The 22098-nt window shown below is 37.6% G+C and overlaps 1 protein-coding gene across 1 annotated transcript in view; it reads right to left on the bottom strand.

The window, feature by feature from the left end:
- CRIM1 (cysteine rich transmembrane BMP regulator 1) overlaps window positions 1-22098 on the bottom strand; it is a 359396-nt gene that overhangs the window by 226170 nt on the left and 111128 nt on the right. The window contains exon 3 of the mRNA XM_025197632.1: window positions 3183-3425. Coding sequence (XP_025053417.1) covers window positions 3183-3425 — 243 coding nt within the window. The remainder of the gene's footprint in view (window positions 1-3182; window positions 3426-22098) is intronic.

Genomic DNA, 22098 nt, shown 5'->3' with positions numbered 1-22098 from the left:
ATGTCTAGTTTAAATCTGCTCTTTGCTAGCTTGTGGCCATTATTTCTTGTAACCCCCAGGGGCGCCTTGGTGAATAAAGCCTCACCAATTCCCTCCTGTACCCCCGTGATGAACTTATAGGCAGCCACAAGGTCGCCTCTCAACCTTCTCTTGCAGAGGCTAAAAAGGTCCAGGTTCTCTAGTCTCTCCTCATAGGACTTGGCCTGCAAGCCCTTAACCATACGAGTGACCCTTCTCTGGACCCTCTCCAGGTTATCCACATCTTTCTTGAAGTGCGGTTCCCAGAATTGCACGCAGTACTCCAACTGCAGTCTGACCAGCGCCCGATAGAGGGGAAGTATCACCTCCTTGGACCTATTCGTCATGCATCTGCTGATGCACGATAAAGTGCCGTTAGCTCTTCTGATGGCTTTGTAACACTGCCGACTCATGTTCATCTTGGAGTCCACTAGGACTCCAAGATCCCTTTCCGCTTCCGTGCCACCAAGCAGGTCATTTCCTAGGCAGTAGGTATGCTGGACATTTTTCATCCCTAGGTGCAGCACTTTGCATTTCTCCTTGTTGAACTGCATTCTGTTGTTTTCTGCCCACTTGTCCAACCTGTCCAGATCTGCTTGCAGCTGTTCCCTGCCGTCCGGCGTGTCCACTTCTTCCCACAGTTGTGTCATCCGCAAACTTGGACAGAGTACATTTCACTCCCTTGTCCAAGTCGCTGATGAATTCATTGAAGAGTATCGGTCCAAGGACCGAGCCCTGCGGGACCCCACTGCCCACACCCTTCCAGGTCGAAACCGACCCATCCACTATGACTCTCTGGGTGCGACCCTCTAGGCAATTCGCCACCCACCGGACTGTGTAGTCGTCCAAGTCATATCCTCTTAACTTGTTCACCAGTATTGGGTGAGATTCCAGTTGATTGCCTGTCAAATTGCACGTGTAAATGATTACCTCTGACCTGTTCTGACACAAGTCAAAACCCTGGACAATCAGACTGAGATAAACTCAACACCTGTTTTTAACTTAAGGTGCAAATCTACCCTGCCTTCTCCTTGATTTAGTATAGTCATTTCTATGATTTTCACAGTTTAGGCACCTGTGAACCAGGTACAACATAGCAAAAATGGACTTAATGCTTTCCTATAAATGAGGTCCATCTTCATCCATAAATTACATGGGACTCTGGCATAGACTTCAAGTATATACTATGTTGTTTCTGTTAAATGTTAAGTTGCTGCACATCTGAATGTAAAGTCCATCATAAAATTAGAAAAATTATATAGACCCAGTCCCATTTCTATTTTAGTTGCATAATCTTGTATTTGATTAGTATTCATACATTTTCAGAAGATGAAATGTATGTTCTATGTAAAATCAAATACAGTTTGTTCATGTATGCCAACACTGGTCTGGTTTATCATCGTCAACACTACTACTGCTACTATTTTTCTCTATATTTGACTCCACCAGACCTTATCTTTTTTCATCTCATACCCTCTAAAACAGTTACCAAATTAAGAAAATATATAATTTAGATGTATGTAGAAGTACACAAATGTACAGTGTTTGAAAAGCCACACTCAAGAGTAATCAGTGGCTTCTTGTCAAACTGGAAAGGCGCTTTAAGTGATATCCTGCAGGGGTCAGTCCTGACCCTGGTTCTATTCAATGTCTTCATTAATTATTCAGATGATGGAACAGAGATTATGTCCATGTAGATGTCACCAAACTACAGAATACTGAAAGATTTTTAAAGGACAAAATTTGAAATCAAGATAATTGTGCTAAATTGATTAAATACCCAACAGTAACATGATGAAATGCAAAATGCCACAAATCAAATGCACAAATTCACAACAGGGAATACCTGACTAGTAAACAGTACAACTGGGGGTTACAGTAAAGGTAATTATGCTGTTTTTTCTTGCAATGAGGAGGTTTCAGCTGAAGAAAAGTATTGGTTACTGCAATTTTAGAAAGATTGTATATGAACTACAGGGATTCCAGAGAACAGCTACGAGAAGGATATGAGGTTTAGAAAACATGACCTATGAGAAAAAGCTGAAAGAATTGCTTTTGTCTAGCAAAGACAAGACTAAGAGAATGGGAGAGACATATCAAATCAATCTTGCAATATGTAAGATGTTTAAAAGAGAATGCTCAATCAGCTGATCCTCTTGTCCTTTGGGAAAGAAGAAACCTACAATTTCTAACCAAGATGATAGGTTTGATAGTAGAAAAAGCTTTCTAACTATAAGGGTAGCGAAATACTGTCACTGACTTTCCAAGGTGGTTAAAGAATCTCTTTCACTGAATGTTTTCAAGACCAGGATAGACAAATATGTAAGGAATGATGTATGTATACTTGATTATTCCTCAGTGCAGTGGGGTGAATCTGATGATTTCCTGAAGTCCTTTCCAGTTCTGCTTTCTGTGATCGAACAATATATGCTCCTCCAAGTAAGGGCTGTGAAAAATAGCAAGTTTCACCTCTCACTTCAATGGCAACAGTACCTTACAAATAAGATGTATTGATGTAGCAAATGAGTAAAAGCTGATCATGGTCTGATTATGTTCCTTTGTTAGGACTGTGCAGAACTTTTTCTAAAAAAAGTTTGGAGGATCATCATTTCATGATTAACCAAGTTCTTAAGACTGGGTAATTCTGTTTCTTAACATCTTAACGTTTTGTTTCTTAACATAAACGATGATCTGTCAGTTACTTTCCAGCCCCTAAGAATTATGAAACTATGAAATAATGTATGTAATTATCTCTAAAAAATCTACAAATTGCACCTGCACATCTTAGTCTGCATATCAGGTAAGTTGCTAATGATAAAAATATCAATAGTACCATTAGCATATACTTCCCTCATGTTATACTTTAGATTTTTCCTTATCTTATTTAAGTTTATCTTGAGAGAGAAACTGAAAATAGGATGTTTAAAAACTTGTTAACTAACATGCCTTTTTTAAAAAAAAAAAGGAAATTACTTCAGTGACCTGTTTGTTGTATACAAAACAGCCAGAATTTCTTGATGTATATGCAATTCAAAAAGATTCTGCACTGTATAAAATGTAGTCTTTACTAGAAGCCAGTTATAGAAGACATTGTACTCCTTAGGTATAGAAAATGGCAACATTCCAAAATGAAAAAAAAAAAATCCGTTTTTTTTTTTTTTTACCTGGTTTACATTCATAGAGGTCACAGCACTCTCCTGGCTTCCCTGATGCTTTAGAAACCAATATATTCAGGTAGCCTGGTTGGCAAACTTTCCTCAAGCAACCTGCAGGGTTGCACACACAACGGCTTGGGAGTGGACAGCATTCACCAGGAGGAGCATAACCTTCAATCAAGATGGAATCTTCTGGACAGCGAGGAGAGAACTGGACCTCACAGCGGGCCTTGGAGCAGTCAGGTTTCTCTTCTGAAAAGGAGACAGAAATAAGCGTACTGTATGTGTAAAACATGGTGCTGAAATATAATGGCAATGCTTAGACGGTCCTAAAGGCTATTCCTCTTGCAGGCACTGTGCAAAAGGAAAACAAAGGGCCTGCTTGCACCAATCAAGTTTACGGTAGCAGTGGGATCTAACAAAGGTAATTCTATTTCTACATTTCAAAGATAACAATTATATTCTCTTATATGTTGACTTGCTTTTGTTAAGTGAAACGTTACTGGATTCATTACAATGGTAAAACGCAGTGAAACATTGTACAACCTCTTCTCATCTACTTTGTGATTATAAATAGACCAAATACTGATGCCTATAGTTAAGTTTTTCTAATATTTTCCATAATGAAAACCCATTTTAACTGCTTATTTATTTCTTACCTAAGCATCAACTGTTTGAACTGAAATTTTGCACACTACCTAGCTAAAAAAAATTCTTCTTCAAGCAGTTCAGAACTGTTTAGTAATTTTCAAAAATGAAGTTAGGAAAAATATATGTTGTTTGTATGAATTAGTAGCATTTCTTTAAAAATCTTTAGCATGCTTTGGATGAATGACTTGCAATTGAACAAACAGCTCATTTTGGTACTGTCTTCATGAAAATATGTCTTAGTTAGGCTAAAAACCTCAAAAAAGCAGTTTGTATATACTCAGAAGAAACCTGCTAGAATTGTAAAATTGAGCTCTAAAACTTCAAGCTGTGCTAGACCTGATTCAGCTTAAGCAGACAGGAGCTTGGTATGATTCTTCCTACACCTGTTCCACTTGGCAGTAAGGAGCTGCTGTGGCTCTTCTAGGCTGACCAATCTGTAAATGGGGTGAGGGGAAGGAAACAAAGACAAACTGAAGAAGGACAAAAGCAACAAGAAAGGAAGCAGAAAAAGAGGAAGGAGATAAGGGCAGAAAGAAGGTAGAAGGAAAGTGTATTGTTGACACAGACTGTGTGTAGAGAGAATTTTGGCGAGACAGGATGAAAGAGTATATGCTAAAGCAGGGGTGGGCAAAATGGTGGACCTGGTCAGCAGCTGGACTCCGTTTCCCAGTATCACTGTGGCTGGTTTCCATGAAGACCCCAGGAGTGGCGGCACCATGACAGCATGGGGCCAGCATTTCCATGGAAACCAGCCCCAGCAGCGCTGGCAAGGCGCACAGCTAGGTGGGAAGCTGCTCTGAGGCTGGGGCTGGGATCCTGCAGTGGTGACAGTGTGATCTGAAGCTGGGGAAGAGCCATAATCCGCTGCCTGCAGGCCCCTGCCCAGAGCATGTGGGCAGTGGATTCCAGCTCTGCCGTGGATCTGGACCACACTGTCACCACACGAGATCCCAGCCCCAGCCTTGGAGCAATTTCCCAGCCAGCTGCATGCTCAACCAGTGCTGCTGGGGCCAGTCTTCATGGAAATCCTGGCTCTGCACTGTCACAGCACTGCTGCTCTTGGGGTCTCCATGGGAACCGGCCGCAGCAATGTGGGCAGGGACTGCTGGGAAATGGACTCTGCTGCAGGCCCGATCCAGCCTGTGAGTTGGACTTTTTCTGCCCCTGTGCTAAAGGGTGGGACTAGATAAAGGAGGTTCTAAAACCAGTTACTAGAGTACATTCCCTTCCAAAAGACCCTATACACCAGACCCTTAACATTATTCCGGTATCTGGCAAACAGCTATGAAACCCATAGAAATGTATTTCTATAACGTCCCTCCAAAGGCTGATCTATGTAAAAAAGAACATCTAGCTACTTTGGTCATTCCGTTAACTCAAATGGTAGCAGTCTGTACTGTGGGCCTAACTTTGCTGGTGACTCTCCTTAGGAGAGATAGTTAGCCATGTTAGTCTGCCTTAACAATCACAGGTAAAGTCACTAGAGAATACCTTATTTCATTTTGTTTAAATGCCTCTACAATGTTTGGACAAGAACTACCTGGATTTAATGGAAAAGACTAAGAGCAGTTTTTAATGTCTGAAGATAAGATAAAGGAACCTCCCCATCTCTGGAAAGGGAGGTGGGGGTTGGGGAGGGGAGAGAAGAAACAGAAACACACACACACACGCGCGCGAACACCCTACAAACTCCTTAAATAATTAATACTTTAGTTATTTATTGGCTGTTCACAGATCTGCATAAATTCTGAGGGATTCCAGAATAAATGAGGTTTATTGTCCCAAAATCACTCAGCACTCATTTAAATTGCTTCCTTCAAAGCTAGAATTGAAAGAGTTTATTTTGACAACAGAAAAAAAAAGACGACAGAAATGGAATACAGAAATCCACGTTGTAATACAATGAATAACATTCAGATAGTTAACCTGGTCTAGGAAAGAATGCTTCCTCAACTTTCACTGAGAAACTAACACAGACGGGAAGTCAAATATATACAGGTCTGATCGTCAAAACACAATTCTGCTGCATTCTTATGAGAGTTAAAATATAACCACCAAAAGCAAGAGAATACATATATCTGCAAAATAATAATTCTGAAGATATGTTGAAAAGTTACTTGTTGGGGACAAGAGATTAAGGTTTTGCAAAAGAAGCATTCCCATTCAGTACTGAAAAACAGAATAATACTAGTCACGTACAAGGTCTTTAATGTTTAAAATGTGCCTAAATCTTATTGAAAGTCTATATAAATTTAAGGTCCAAAGTCACTGTGTCCCTTTTGTAAATTTTAACCTGTATCAGTACTTATAAAAACAGACTACGAATACAAATGCTTGGTTTGCTTTTTAATTGATCAAACGAAACAAAACAGATGCAACAAAACCATTTAACATATTTCTCTACTGTTGGGTTGCATTATTTTTAGTTTTAAATACAATGATGGTGAGTTACTACTTCCTGGTACAAATGCTATGGTCCCATATTTAAGTTTGTTACTTTCAATATTACCCATCATGGAGTAATAGCAAAGTGTTTTAAATTGATCTTTATGTCTAGTCCCATGACACCTGCTATAGTAAACACATTGCTAGACTGAAAATTAATGGATTACTAGAACAGGTTTCAGAAAGCTGTTTTTGTGAGCAAGAACCTTATTTACAATTCAGTGTAGTAGTTTTGGTATTTGACAGGGATCCCCTGGGCTTTTGAAAATAATGTCCAACTGTAATCTAAATACTAGTTTCCGGTTATTCAAGGTTAAATACTAGTTTCAGGTCATTCATTTTCATTTTCCCTACCATATGATATTCAGTTCAGTCACGACAAAAAAACTGAGAAAGAACAGCAGTTTCTATAACCCACCTGCCCTCACTTTCCTTTTTTCAAGCTGATTGCAAATTACATTATTTGGATTGTTAAGGGGGTACAGTTCTAAATATTTCAACTTTCATAACCAATAGATTTTCATATTTTCATACACTTCCTTAGAATAAGCTCTCTATTCCCCCTCCCCTCTTCTCTCACACGCATGCTCATGGGGCTAAACATAAAAACAAAAACATTTATTCCTCATAGCATGGCCATGCCCAAAATTGACATGCAATGAGTTATAGCTAGAGATCCAAAAGGTACTGGTGTCAGCTCTGACCAACTGATATTGATTGCAAAACATCCAGGAAATGTCAAAGATCCCGGTCAAGCTCTGGGATTGGATAAAGGCTGATGGTGAATAAATTATTCAAAAAAAGCGACAGCTGAAGTTGATACCAAAAGGAAAGGTGAAAGAAAACAGGAAGAATAAAGCTGGAGTACTGAAAAACCTTTACAAAAAGAGTGAGATAAGAGGAGCAGGAGGACTTATCAAAAGAGATGGTGTCACACATTGCCTAGCCCTTTAAACAGTGTTAAACCTAGCCCCACCTGTGATTGATAAGCTGACTCCCAGTTGAAAATATAAGGCCAGAAATAGGATAACTCCATGTACTTATAAAAATTGGACAGTAGCTCAGGTGAGGTAGAAAGAGTTGTAATTCGCTCGTGGAAAGTTTATGGAGCACAATCCTGCAAAGAACAGACTAGAGAGCTGTTGAGTAAAAAAGGTACTGCAGCAGCCCATGGGCCACAGGCAAGAACCGAGTTTGTATGACCTTTTTATAGATGCCTTTGGACTGTAATCTGACAAGAAAAAAGTTAAGGACAGGAGAACATGGAGGCTGATTACCCTGTGAATGAAAATAATCCTGCAGGGACAAGGTGGTTCCCAGCAGGAGATCTTGGGTCAAGGGGAAAGAAGACTGATGCGCTGAGCTTTGGTTATTTTAAAGAAAGAAAAACTACACCCCTAAAGAAAATGGGACTGGAATCCTAATGCTGAAGAGCAGTCTTTAGTGAACAGGCTGGTGAGTCACCCCACAGGTTTATAAATACTGCAAAACCAAAAGAGTAGAATGAACAGGGGACTGAACTGAAAAAGCCAAGGAAGGGTGACCTCTAGTGACACAGGCCAAGCAATATAGTTAACGGTATCAACATAAGAAGAGATGCAGCAGTACAGAGTGAAGCCAAAACTCAAGTAAATATGAAAGCTGATCTAGGATGGAAAGTCAAACACAGAAATGTAGTTAATGAGATAAACCTTGTTATAAGGGTCAATGTGGAAGCTGAAGTCACTGAAGATGAATCAAGGGACAGGAGTGGCAAAATTAATATTTTTTAAAAATCAGATAATAAATTAGAGGCGAGTGATAGATGACAAACATGGAACAGGAAGGAAGCAAAAACAGAAAGGACTATTGTTCAAAGGAGCAAAAGGCTCAAAAATTGCAGGTGTTTGGGTGGGAGGAATCCAGCATCTTCACTACACTTCTTTGGGAATGGTTCAGGATGAAGCAAATAAAAGAAGGAAAAGCTGCTATGAGAGAGAGGGATCTAGAAGTGGCAGGAAGAAGTAATTGGGGAAGCTGTGGATGCATATGAGATTTGTGAAAAATTCAGCAGGGTAGAAGAAGAACAAGGGTTAGGAAAAAATGTCAAATAGCAATAAGAAAAGAAAAAGAGGGAGTTACGAATGAGAGGTGCAGAGATGAGAAAAAGTAAACTAAATAGAACAAAAAATACAGTTAGAAGGTTAGAGGAAAAGAGTAATCAGGCAAAGTGGAAGAGAGACCATGATAAAGAGATAAGGAAATCATTGGAACCTGAGCAGAGCAAGATGTGGCCATGATTTTTAATTAGCAAAAGTATAAAAGAATTATTCAAGATTTAATTATCCTATGTATCAAATGTGCAGAGACTTAGTTATGAAGAGTGTCAAGCTTGAAGATATGTACCACAAGCATCATAGTATTTATAATCTGTAAAATGTTTTAAACATGGTCTTTGTATAATATACAAGCACAGTAATACCAAGCTCAAATATAGCACTACATGCCACTGCTGGCATCTACTTACATCTCAAATTTCCAGTGAGCTGAGAGAAATATGCATCTATGCTTTACATTGCTGCTGGTAAAGACATCATTTGTATGAAGTGTATCACATTATACTTCATATTGACATTTGCAAGTTTCCCTCCCCATCGCAATCTTGTAAACAGGTTGCCATGGTTAAAAAGTGATATACCAGGACTCCAACCACTGCTTCCGTTGTTGAAAACCTTTATTTCTCACAAAAGAAAATGGCAAACATGTAATATTGCCAATTAAGTCATACAAAACAGTATTTAAAACTCTAAAAGGAAGAATGATTTATTCAGTTCTTGCCACAGAGGTTGGACTTCGTGAATTAGAATAAAACTATTACTACAACAGTACAGTTAATTATTATTATCCTCACTGTATAAAGGGGAAAATGAGCCATTAAGCAGGGCTATCCAACTGGGTGGGGGATGCATGTAGCTAGGGGTGTGCGAAGTGGGCCCTATTTGATTCAGATTCAGCCCGAATCAGGGACAGTGATTCAATTTGTTGATTCGATTCAGTGATTCGGCCGAATCCGAATCTGAAGATTCGATGCTGATTCAAAGAATCAGCAATTCGGACATAGGCACAGCTTTAAAAGTTTTTTCTACTTACTTTGAGGTGGCAGGCGCAACTTGTGAATGCTGCAGTGCTGGGGTGCATGAAGCGTCCCACAGGAGTGCGGGGGGGGGGGCCTCTACGTGTTTAGCGGTGAACCCGGAAGTGGACCAGCAGTACTTCCAGTCCACTTAGTATATCATTATACGAAGCACTGTACTGGATTGACTAGAGAGGGTGTGTAGTACTTCAGTGGGAACTGCTTTTGTACTTTTTTTTGTAACTTTTTAAACCTTTATCTCCCATTCTCCAAGTTGGGGATGGTCCTGCTTTGAGCGGGGGGTTGGACTAGATGACCTCCCAAGGCCCCTTCCAACCTTCATTTTCTATGATTCTGTGATTATATAAATATTAAAAACAAATGGGGAAAAGTGCAAAGGTACATGGGGGGGGAGAATGATACACTTGCCAGACCCCAAAAAAGAAAACAAGTCACAGGAGAGTGAAACCACCTCCCACATAGACCCCTAATGAGATTACATATTTAGGATCAGCTGTCAGTCTCCCACCTTGCAAAGATGTCATTGTGATACAAATAAAATATGCCAATCTATTAATTTAAATTAATCACAGTTGGTAAGTGTTCTACACCTTTGAAAATATCAGCCTATTCATTCATGTACCTAACTATATACTTCTGTCTTTATCAAGATTCTAATTTATTCAAGCTAATTGTACACATACAACAACAAATTTTTTCATAATTTATAAGGATCTACAGTTTTGAAGAGAGGACATTTTTCTAAAAAAAGTATACTAAACCTAATTGCTTGCTTTCTCATTGTTTGCTCCAAAAGGAGGTCCATTTTAGATTCCGATTAATAATTTCTCTCACATAAATGATTTAGACATCTGACAAATAGTAGCAATGGTGGGGTATATTAGCTTTATCACGTCAACAAAATTCCTGATTTAATTCAGTTACATATACTGACTCAAGATTTCTTTAGTCAAGGTAAGAGGGCCTCTTGTTTGATATGTTATTTTTTATTTTTATAAATATAACCTTATAGAAGGAGTAGAATACAAAAATAAGTTTCTCTAGGAGTAGAATAAATAAAGGTATGGTAATTAACTTAGCATCTCCAAAGACCTAAAGACAAGGAAATAATTAGCTATGGCAGATTGCATTCCTGAACAATATTGTTCTTAAACTGTGAAATGGCTGCATGGTTCGTTTTTGCTTTCTAACCCAAACCAAAAAGCTTACATATTCAAATGTATAACTCAAGTAGTTATGGGTAGTTTACTGGATAAAATGTGAACTATGTTTTAAAGATGGTTTCTCAACAGCCAGAAAGAGATAAAGGAAAACAGAAGCTCCATCACTATGAAACTCTACATACATGCACTGCAAACATGGACATTCTAGTGCCTGGTAGTAGTCTAAAGCTGGTTCTTGCAAATCAGAACATGATCTACTAATCTGCACTTTCATATTCAGTCTTAGTTTTAACCCCTTATTTATTATTTTCTGTTTTATAATATATAGAATATAAATACTAATAGTTTTTTTATTTTCCATCCATTTGTATGTTTTACCCCAAAATAGGATAAATGAAAATGTAATTTTTCTGTTATTCATTTTCCTCTGAATGGTGGTGGATCCAATTCAGGTCTCAAAAAGTCATACAGTATTATTCTTATTCTGTTCCTACCGTCAGTTATCTGGTAAAACATTTGTCTTCCTTGGCAATTAGCCTCAATATAACGTTACATGTTATCGCACTTACTGCAATAATTGTGTGCGTGTTCTATTTACATTACTTTACACTGTGTACATTACATACATTTGATACATTTTCATAAATGTTCTCTTCCCTTTCTATTCTTTAAGTAGCAGCAGGATATCATGTAATTAACATTTTACTTGTGGATATACTGCTTCTGTAAATGGCATGCATCCACTTAACCTACTACAGAATGAATCAAATTTATACTTTTATTTCTTCAAATTAATAAAAAAGGACAGATGAGTTCATGATCTCCCATCCTGCCCCTAAAAAAGGGGCAGTAATTAGCATCTCTGGAGCATCTTATGAATTCAGTTGACACAGGTGACTTACAAGTTATGAGCAAACTAAAGGGAAAAATGCTTTTTATTTAGCTATTAATATTTATTTTATTATCTATTTATAAAAGTAATTAATAACTGTAAGGTCAACAGACAAATCAGAAAGTATGAACTGAATAAATTTAGGAAAGACATGGACAACTGATTAAAAGTTACAAATAATGAAAGAATCAAAGTGTAAAAGAAAGACATAGCTATAATACTGAAAACTATTTTCTTTAATTTTTTAATGAACTTCATTATAAAAATATACATCAATTAATCCAGTTTCTTTTGATATAATTTTGCCAACAGACTCTATGGATGTGGAAACAGCAATGGACATGATATCTCCCACAACATTCTCATTAATAAGCTAAGGAAATATAGACTAGATGAAAATAAGATAAGGTGGATCATCATGCTCATTAAGTAGTTGTCAATGACACAATGTCTAGTTGGGAAAAGATATCAAGTGAGCTTACCGTCAAGTTGGGTAGAGTTGCAGACACTCTGGAAAATAGGAGTAGGATCCAGAATGATATGGATAGACTGGTGAAATAGTCCAAAACTCAATCAGATCAAGTTCAACAAGGACAAGTGCAAAAGTCTTGCACCTGGAACAGAATAACTGCATACACATGTAGAGACTGTGGAATGAATGGCTAGGCTGCCCATGCTGCAGAGAAGGACTTGGGGGTTACAGTGGACCATGAGCTGAATGTGAGCAAATGGTGAAAAGCAGCCAACTGCATAGTGGGTTGTATTAAAAGGAGTTTCACATGCAGTTCAAGGGAAGTGATTCTTCTGCTCTATTCAGCACTGGTAGCACCTGCAGTAGTGTCTCCACTTGTGGGACCCACACTTCAATAAGGATATGGACAGACTGGAAAGAGACAAGCAGAAAGCAACATAAATTATTAGAAGCCTAGGAAGCATGACTTATGAGGAAAGCCTAAAAGGACAAGAACTGTTTAGTCTAGAGAAGAGAAGACCGAGTGGGGATTTGATAATTGTTTTTAAATAATTGAAGAAGATTATAAAGAGGACAGAGAGAAACTTTTCTCTATGGTTGTAAGGGATAGGACTAGGAACAATGTCTTCAAACTGCAGCAGAGAAAGTTTAGGTAGGAGATTAGGAAGAAGTTTCTGACTGTGAGGGTGGTCAAGCACTGAAACTGCTACCTAGAAAAATTGTGGAATCTCCAGCCCTGGGAATTTTCAAGAGCAAGTCAGACAGATGCTTGACTCAATGGTTTAGTCAGGGATGCTGCTGCCCTAAGCAGGGGGTTAGACTATATGACTTCATGAAGACTCTTCCAGCCTTACTTTCCCAAGACCCTATGAATATAATTCTTGTACAGCCAATAATGAGACACCCATGTTTTTCACCAGGCAAAGGTGGCAGACAGCTGGGCAAGAGCTAAGAGAGCTGCAGTGAGCTTTCTCTTCACATTAGCCAACCACTAACTTCCAACAGCTTTGCTTCAGTGCCTCAACTCTACCTAACATCTTGCAATATGTAGCAATATTCCGGTAATCATATCAAATATGTTTACTGTTATTCTTCAAAACTGACCAGGAGCTGTTATTGAAACATTCTACATAATGAAAACAATTAAATGAATATTGTAGATGTCTCACACTAAAACCATATTTCCCATTACATTACGTAATACTCAAAATATTTCTTGACCATATTAAACCCAATCCATACAGAAAACAGTTTGCTGGCTAATGATGAAGACTGGACTATACAGTTTTTAAAGAAGCAATGTAGCCAGCATCAGGGGCAAATGACCAATGTAGTTGCATACGACTTTGCTGACAAACGTAGAAGGCAGTGTAGAGTTGCACCTTATAATCTAACTAAACCAGATACATACGCTTTCATAAGTATCAGCATACATCACCGGATTCACCTCCCTCTTTACTGACAATGCCATTATTAGTTGCTAAAAGTTTAAGACTGGCACCAGAAAGCATTTTTTCTAAATTTAAAAAAGGCATAGGGCATAAGCATAGTAGGTGCGTCAATCTGGAGAAGTTATATGAGGAAGGAGATTTTCACAGCGGGAAGCCCAGGAAAACAGAAAAAGGGACTGATGAGAGTGGTGCACCCCATAAGCAATCCATATGCTTCATCTAAAAATATGCATGATACTATAAATTTCTGAGCATTATTAGTGTATGAGTGCAATGTTCTTAAATGCTGCAAATTTCATTCTAACCAATCTGTTTTTAAAATTTCCAGTTTATAGAGAAGGAATGTGAAAAATTTATTTCAAGACATGATTTCTAATATTAAGTTATTAACAACTTAATCATTCTGCAATTTTGCAGCACCAAGCATCTGAGATTTTTTATCCATCATTCAGATTCACAACACCCATTATGAGATAGGTAAGTTTGAGGGCTGCAGAATTAATACTATTGTAGAAACAGGTTTTACACAAATAAAATACTAGGAAATACATAATTTTACATTTGACCAAACAAAATTGTATAAGTAGATACATTTGACATTTATTTTTTAGTTGAGGCATCTCATGCACCAGGAGTGGGGGAGGGGGAGGAGAGATGGAGATATAAATTTGAATGAAATTTCTTAACATACCAGAAAAATTTAGATCTGACGTGTTAAACTTTAAGGAACGGAGGCCTTGTAATTGAAGACATTATATGTGCCTTTTTATGTGAAGGGAAATTATAGCATAGACTAGCTAAATTCTGGACTTTCAAACACACTAATCATGTATAAAGCTTACATGGAAGTTATGGGAGCTGGAATGCTCACAGTAACTCTAAAAATCTGGTATGATGCATAACATGGCCATGGTCACAAAGGAAACACAAGAACAAGAACACTAGATCAAGATTATATTGGGAAGTATTATTTCAACTACAGAAAATTTCAGCCTCATTTTGAAAAACTACATAAGGGACCTGATCCTTGCAAACCTATTTGAGTAACTGTACTGAACAGTCCTACACTAGGTGATGATAGGAACAATATAGTCACTTTAAAATAGTCACGTCAGTGTTCAGTACTACAGAAAGGGAAATATTTATTACTGTTACTGAATTCACAAAGATTTCAAATTGCATGATAAACCTGTTCCTATACAGACTTGGAAAACTACTGCTTACTAGCAGTCACTTAGCAATTATTACCTTTCCTACAAAGGTGCAACATGTGTTCCAAAAAGTTACAGGCAACCCTCGCCATTCTCAGGGGATACATTCTCATACCCTCCAAGAATGGCAAAATCCACGAATAAGGCACTGCGGTCATGAAGGCCATCTGCGTTCATGAACTCAGTGCCCCCAATGGCTGGGGGGGGGGGGGGGGGGGGGGGGCACGGCTGCTCTGGCAACGGCAAGAGCATGGCAGCAGTGGGAGCACAGTGGCAGCAAACGCAGAGCTCCCGAGGAGCTCCTTTAAGTGTATTTAAGAAGCGGATTCAGCATTCGCGAATATTTGAAACTGCAAATGCCGAACCCGCGAATAGTGAGGATTTCCTGTATATGAACATTGAGAATAACTGATTCTCTTGATTAAAAGGGTATTTTCAAGAGAGTGATCATAATTAAAAAAAGTCATTTGCCAAAATACAGCACCAGTTACTTCAGAATATCATATCAGAGTACAGAAGAAAGCCAAGATCTGTTAGATATTGCAAACTGAAATCACAGATATTTAAATAAATACTTCACTAATGTTATAAAGAAAAGACTAGAGGTTTCTGGAATAAGAAAAGAACAATCTTAGTACAAGAAGCAGTGATTTTACTTTACGAATTTTCACACATAGGAGCAGCTATACCTTTTAAAATATTTCAAAGGTTCTCTAATAGCCTTCACAGATTTTTTTTTTTTTTGGCTCCCTCTCTGGCGATGCATATGAACTTTAGTGCGCACTACATTATTTATTCTGAAGCCAATGTTTTCCTTTAACACAGTTTCTTCGATTGTTCATGTAATGCTGACATTAAACTGTCACCAGCTTCTTGGTTTAGCAGTGCTTCATTGGATTTGGTTTAGGACAGAAATATAGGCAGTCTGAGATCTCAGACCACTGTAATTTTCATTCTTTTTGAAAGCACAACCGCATTAAGCAAGAAAATGTCTCAACTAATACCAAATCAGTATGGAAATCAAGTTGGCTTATGCAAGTGATTTTTTGTTTTAAAAGAGAAGTTTTAAAAATGCAGTTTTTGCCTCCATATCAACTTCTTTCCTTTCATTATGTTTGCATGCTTTGCTTTGACACGCAGAGAAAGTATATGCCAAGTTTAGCTAATGAGAAAAACAGAACTGTTGAAGTACTGGATAGTATAGTGAAGCTATCAGAGTACAGAGCAGTGAGAGAGAAATGGAGACAAAAGTCTATCTGAGGTTTGGTCTTATGCTACATTTTACTGAGGTTTGTCTTGCACTGCATTTTACCTGCAAATAAAGAGATCTATGCTGCTTTGAAAACCTTTCTGCAGAATGACTTGTCATCCTGTCAAACCCGCATATGACCACAGATGTCGTTCCTCAGTTTCCATAGAAACAAACTCAGAACGTTTTCATAGCAGGAGAAGGTTCAAATGAACTATAGGATACTCAGGTCATAATATTTCCACTGAGATACTTGAACTATTCTACAGCTGCTCCTTAAAAAACACGTGTCAGTGGATATAGGTATTTTCTCCCATTCGTATCTCCAAAAACAACACCAAACAAGTTTAAAGATACCCAAGTCTACACATCGTTTAAAAAAAAAAAAAAAAAAAAAAAAGGAATCTAGCTCAAAACTAGAATATGGTTTATTTGTAGTGTGCCCTGTATCACATTACTTTTCTTAATTACAATGGTGTTAAGAGTACAAACAAAATTACAGCACTGTATTCTTTATAAACAGGGTTTTAAAGATATATACTTTGCACTCCTGCATTATTTAGTTTTATATTGCTCTTGTGAAATCTAGACTAAAATACAGCCACTTGCTTTCATCTGAGTCTCTCACAGCTGTCACCGAAACAGACTATGAACAATAGGAATACTGTACAGTTACACAGTGGCAGGAAGGAAATATTAAAAGGATTAGAGATAAACAAGAAAAATGATTACCCAGCTGAAGCAGTCAGACAGAGGGATCCATATAGGAATGCAAAATACCCAAAGGATTTTCAAGAATCAAAAGGATAGTTTTAATAGATTAAAAATGATCTCATCTTATGCACACAATACGTATAGTGCTGTATACAGATTAATTGATTCAGATAAAAAAAAAAGGAACTACAGCTTGAACCTTCACCTACGGCTCAGACTAAAAGCCAAATTTTATTTATATTCAGATCTATTTTTTAAATGACCTTTTCCTTGGCTCCCCAGTACCTAGCTGACACCTGATTTTATATCATACATAATAGAGACATCTGTCTGTTTTATTTTTGATGTGTAATTTCCTTACTTTGTGTGTGTGTGTGTGTGTGTGTGTGACAACCTATCATTTACAGGACTGATAGTGCAAAGAAGAGATGGTCATACTGAAGTCATACTACTGATGACATCTCTTGACTGTCTAAACATAACAGAAATCAAAATATACTATCTTGATTTGTGAAAGTTCCTGTAAATATCTGTGGACTTGTCATGATTTCTTTTTAAAACTGGGGACAATTTTGTGTACCAACCCAGACATAAAGGGTCAAGTTGCTAATCATATGACATTGACTTTTCTTTCCAAATAATCAAAGCTAGTCAGAACTAAGTTGATAATAATAACACTTGGCAAGCAAACGTAAGTACACTATATACTCTTTCTGAAATCGTATTTTTCCTATCATACTGGAGAATCTAGACAGGATAGGAGACTGTTCAAACAAAAAAAGACTAAAGAACAGAAATGAAGCCCAAACCTAGGATAGTTTACCCCAAGAAAGAAAGGATTTTTAACAGAGTTGGTCAACAATTTTCAAATAAAATGTGTTTTCATTGGAAAGTGCCCATCATGATATTAAAACTGGTCCTATAAAAGTGTTCCTTTCAAATCTCCAAAGTTGAAAAAATGTTTTTAACTTATCAGGATAACCTATTGTGCCATCTCTGAAATAAAGTTTTGTTTTTCAGTTCAAACCAACTTTACTTTTTTAGTGTAAATTGACAGATTTGGACATTAAAACATAAAAGGATTAAATGCACATGAGGATCTTATTATTATCAGAACAAACTGTTTCAATTCAATTGATTAGGTAGTGTTACAATATCTATTTGTCTAAATCTGAGATAGAATTTTTTTGTCCTGATTTTTCCTTTACATATGAAATCTTATTAGTCTAGTCAACTGTTAAAACTTTCAGAAGTAGCAAGGCAACTGATATCTCAAAGTCAATAGGGAGCATTACATACTAGCAAAGAAGTCTCAAACAAAGAACTAGAGACCTTAAATAAAATATGCTAGAAAAATATGGAAATAAAACAGGAATTAAAGTACTAAATTTACCCCAAAATAACCAGACACAATAAATATTCACTTGAAATGAAGTTACAAGAATTTATACCAGTAGCAAATTTGGATAAAGGAAGCAGAAGGTAGCCTTTATTGCAAAGCCATAAGCAACTGTTAACCAAACGAAACTGGATCTGTAACAAATTGATATCAAAGGGTAACTGTTAGGAACAAGTAGATGTTGTGTAGATTCTTAACTGAACTGCAAACTAACATACATCTGGAAAAATGATCAGAAACAGATACTCATGAGACACACTTAGGAAATAATAATGTAAAAACTACCTAGAGGTAAAAGTGAAACGGGATTTGAATTGGACTATGTACCTGTTATAGCTTCTGAAGAAATCTTAAGGCATTTATGAATTTAGAAGATGCAGAGCCATACAGTACAGAACAACAACTATTCCCTAAATCAGTGGTTCTTAATCTTTTTAGACTTGAGGCACCCCTTGGAAAATGTTACTTCTTAGTTTGCACTCTTTTTATGACTAAAAAAAGACCAATTCTTCTATTGCAAAGAACACAGAAAGACAACAGGTCAAAATGTTTTCTGGCACTATGGATTCCTATTTGAAATCTTTGGGTTTATCTTGCAAATCTGTATCACCCTGGTTGAGGATCACTGAGCATCACCATCAGAGATAATGTTCCCTTGGTCCTCATGTTTGTCCCCACCTGAAAGTCCTCCAAAAATAAGAGTCTAGTTACTCAGAATAAAATATTGGTATGTTAGTTATATACACACAGTCTTCATTAAAAAAATGTAAGAGATATGAGAAGTACAGAAAAACAAGATGGAAGAAAGAACAGACACCACTGTTCAACAATACATCATAATACTGATGAGTTTTCTTAAGCAATGAAGAAGAGCAAGCTAAGGTAAGTAATCCATGGCTAGGTCCACATGTGAGCTTACTGGCCACAAAGCTGGGTTCTTAAAATTAATGGCCTGGTCCCCATAATGGAATAGAGAACCCTGTGTTAGGGGACTAAAAATGGAAGTCACAAAAGCCAGATGAACAGGAAACTACCTCAAGTCAGAGTGTCTATAACTCCATCTTTGTCTGAAGCTTGGGACACACTGGAAAGAAAATGAAAGCAAAAACAGAATAAGGCTGGCATCTACATTACCTACATAGATTTTGAAAGGAACATGGAGCTGGCAGGACAGTCAGGGGACAACAACCCAATGTTCATCTTTCTAACTTCCAGCCAATCCTAACTCCAAAAATCTAAAATATCTTCCTTTACCCTCTTTCTTTCCTGTTAGTCAAGTCAATGATTTTCACTTAACACAGCATTCCACACCCCAACATGTCTACATTTCCTAACTTTTAATAATTTGGTTTTATCTCCTGCTTTCAATTTATTAGCATTTAATGTCAAAATGTAAATGTCACCTTTATAGATACAGGCCCTTTCAGTTCTCAAGATTCCATCTTAAAAATATCAAAAAACACTCCTACTGCCCATACTTCCAGGCAAATTTTTGGATTATTTAAATCCATTTACCTCAAATCATCTAAGTTCACATTTTGGATAACAACTTCTGCTAAGCTTAGTCAGGCCTAAGGGCTACTCATGTCAAGTTTACATCTGTAAGTCTTGCTAGTCCTTGGGCTTTCTTACTTGGCAATAATACATCCCTAACCAATGGAGATGAGTACTTTAATCCCCTCAGATAGAGAAGGAAATTAAACCTGCAACTTCTTCAGCCTGGGAGTGTTGTCTTCTAAGCTACTGTATAAAAAGGAGGGCATCCACCACCTCCCAGCACCCATTTTAAGAGCAGTCACCACATTTTGTGGTTACATTGTGTGAGGAGCTGCATTTTGTATGTACATGAGGCATGCTCTGAAAACACTTACTAGATCAAGCTTCTCAGGGACCTAGGCAAGAAAAATCCTAATTACTGGATCCTGATCAGGCTTAAGTGCGAGACAGTTGCAGAACTTTAAGTACATGGGGAATTTTACTGTAAAAAAAAAAAAAAAAAAAAAGAGGTGTCTCGAGCTGACATACCACCTGATTATAAATGACATCTGAGACAGGATTTTCGGGATCATAATTTTGATTTAGACAACTACATTTCATCTTAGTCCCTTTAGGCACTTAAATCTATATTTCTGATTGGGTGCCTAGACCCAATAAAACACACTTTTATACATCTGCCACAAAATTGTGTCCAATAATTTTTGGTACAATTCTTTTCCCAAGGAAGTTCATATTTACTCTAACTACTATCATTATTGTTACCAAATCCCTGTGCGTTACTCAAACTACAACTAAGAAAAGTTTCTCCTGTATGCTCTAGAATCAGCTGTTCCAAAAATAAAGTATCAAGGTAGTAAAAGGACATGTGATTTTGGATCAAATATATAGAGGTTGTAAATCATTGAGCCCTTTCATGATACTTCTTCTCTATGAGACACCAAGGTAACACATTAGGTCTGAATACTTCAGTAACAGAAATGTATAGCCCATCGGATGGATTTAGAAAAAATTAGAAGGAAAAATATTATTGAAATCCTGGACAAAGTACTTAAATGATTCAAACCAGGTAACACATTCAGGTGAGATTAGGCACACATTAGCCCAATCTACATATTTCACTTCCTAGATAGACTAAAGTTAGAAGACCAGGCCAGCCATTTTTTGCCCAATCTGAGGCTGCAGACAGAAGTGCAGCTCCCAGCTGCACCTCAGAATGGTTTTTGCAAAGCGTTCTGAGTTACATTTCTCCAAAGCAAACACAAGTTCACTGCTGGTTCCAGGAGAAAGTGGAATCTAGCTGCGGGCTGGGAGCCTGCAACCAGGGTCCCACAGCAACGGCCAGAGCTCTCTGCCAATGCTCGCTGTTTTCAGAACGGGAGGGGGGAAAGGCAGCGGAGAGCCCTCTTGGGGCTTGCCCTGCTTGAGCAAAAAGCAGCAAAGGTGGGGGGGAGGGGGGGAGAGAGCGCAGAGGGAAGCTAGGCAGACACTGCTGTCTTCACCTCCTTCTCAGCCAGGTGGAGCTCTGGCTGGGAAGGGAGGAATGGTGAGAGGAAGCAGACCGGCTTTCTGGAGCAGACAGCCCAGCCCAAGACTGAAAAGCATGCTGGAAGACTGATTTAACTTAAACCAGGAAGGGGTCTGAGACAGAAGTTCCCTAAACTGGTCTGACCCAAATCAGTTAAGTCTGACACTACATGCAACCAGGTTTATTTTAAATCAGTTTCAGCCATTTTGAAATGGGTTTCTATACACCGAACTTATGTTCCTGTTATAGGTTTAAACCAGTTTCTGATCACTAAAACCGGTTTACATGCAAATTCTGTCCCTAGCCAAGATAACCATCAGACAGTTTGAAATTTCAGATCCGTCTTTAATATCCCCACTTAACTACAACAACATTCACTCTAAAACCATGGACATTTAAGAAAGACTTTTCTTTTTGACATAAGAAAAAAAATTACAACCAATTACAGAACAGCACTATATCACCCAAATTAATTCTTATAGTATATCAAAGGTACTATTTAGAAGATGTATTGTTCCATCCTCAATTACAATCAAGCCAAGCTTAATTTAAAAGATTTTTTTTAAACACTTCATGTACATCAGCTGTAATTTGTCTTTGGATTTAACATGACATCTAATGGCATCTTTCACTCTACCTCAAAGAAAAGGATATATCCCCACATAAATATTAGGAATTAAAGGCCTTAATTGCACAAAAGAAGCGAGTTGGAGCTTACACAGCACTCAGCTTCTATAAACACTAATGCAAAAATTTTGCTGACTCTGGAGTAATCATTAAACTAGGACCCCTGTATGTGGACTTGGGTGGATGCCAATAGCTTTTACACAAAACAGAAAGCTGAAGGCCTAAAAGAGAGCAATAATCCTATGCCTAAATATCAAAGACCATACTTTACAATACTGTTGGCTGCCACTTATTTAACTGTGATATTCATTCCTAGTTGTACTATACAGTGTAGTACTAATCAGTTAGAATGCTAAGTTTTCCAAAGAAAAATAAGAACTATTTTGCATTAAAAGTGCCAGCAGCTATGGCATATATATTTAAAAGACAACAATCTCCCTTAACTTACTTCTATGACCAATAGATACAGAAAAATTTTCATCATCAATAACATTCT

Source organism: Alligator sinensis, unplaced genomic scaffold, assembly GCF_000455745.1.
Source record: "Alligator sinensis unplaced genomic scaffold, ASM45574v1 scaffold489_1, whole genome shotgun sequence".
Classification (NCBI taxonomy): Eukaryota; Metazoa; Chordata; order Crocodylia; family Alligatoridae; genus Alligator; species Alligator sinensis.
This window is presented reverse-complemented; position numbering and strand designations above follow the sequence as displayed.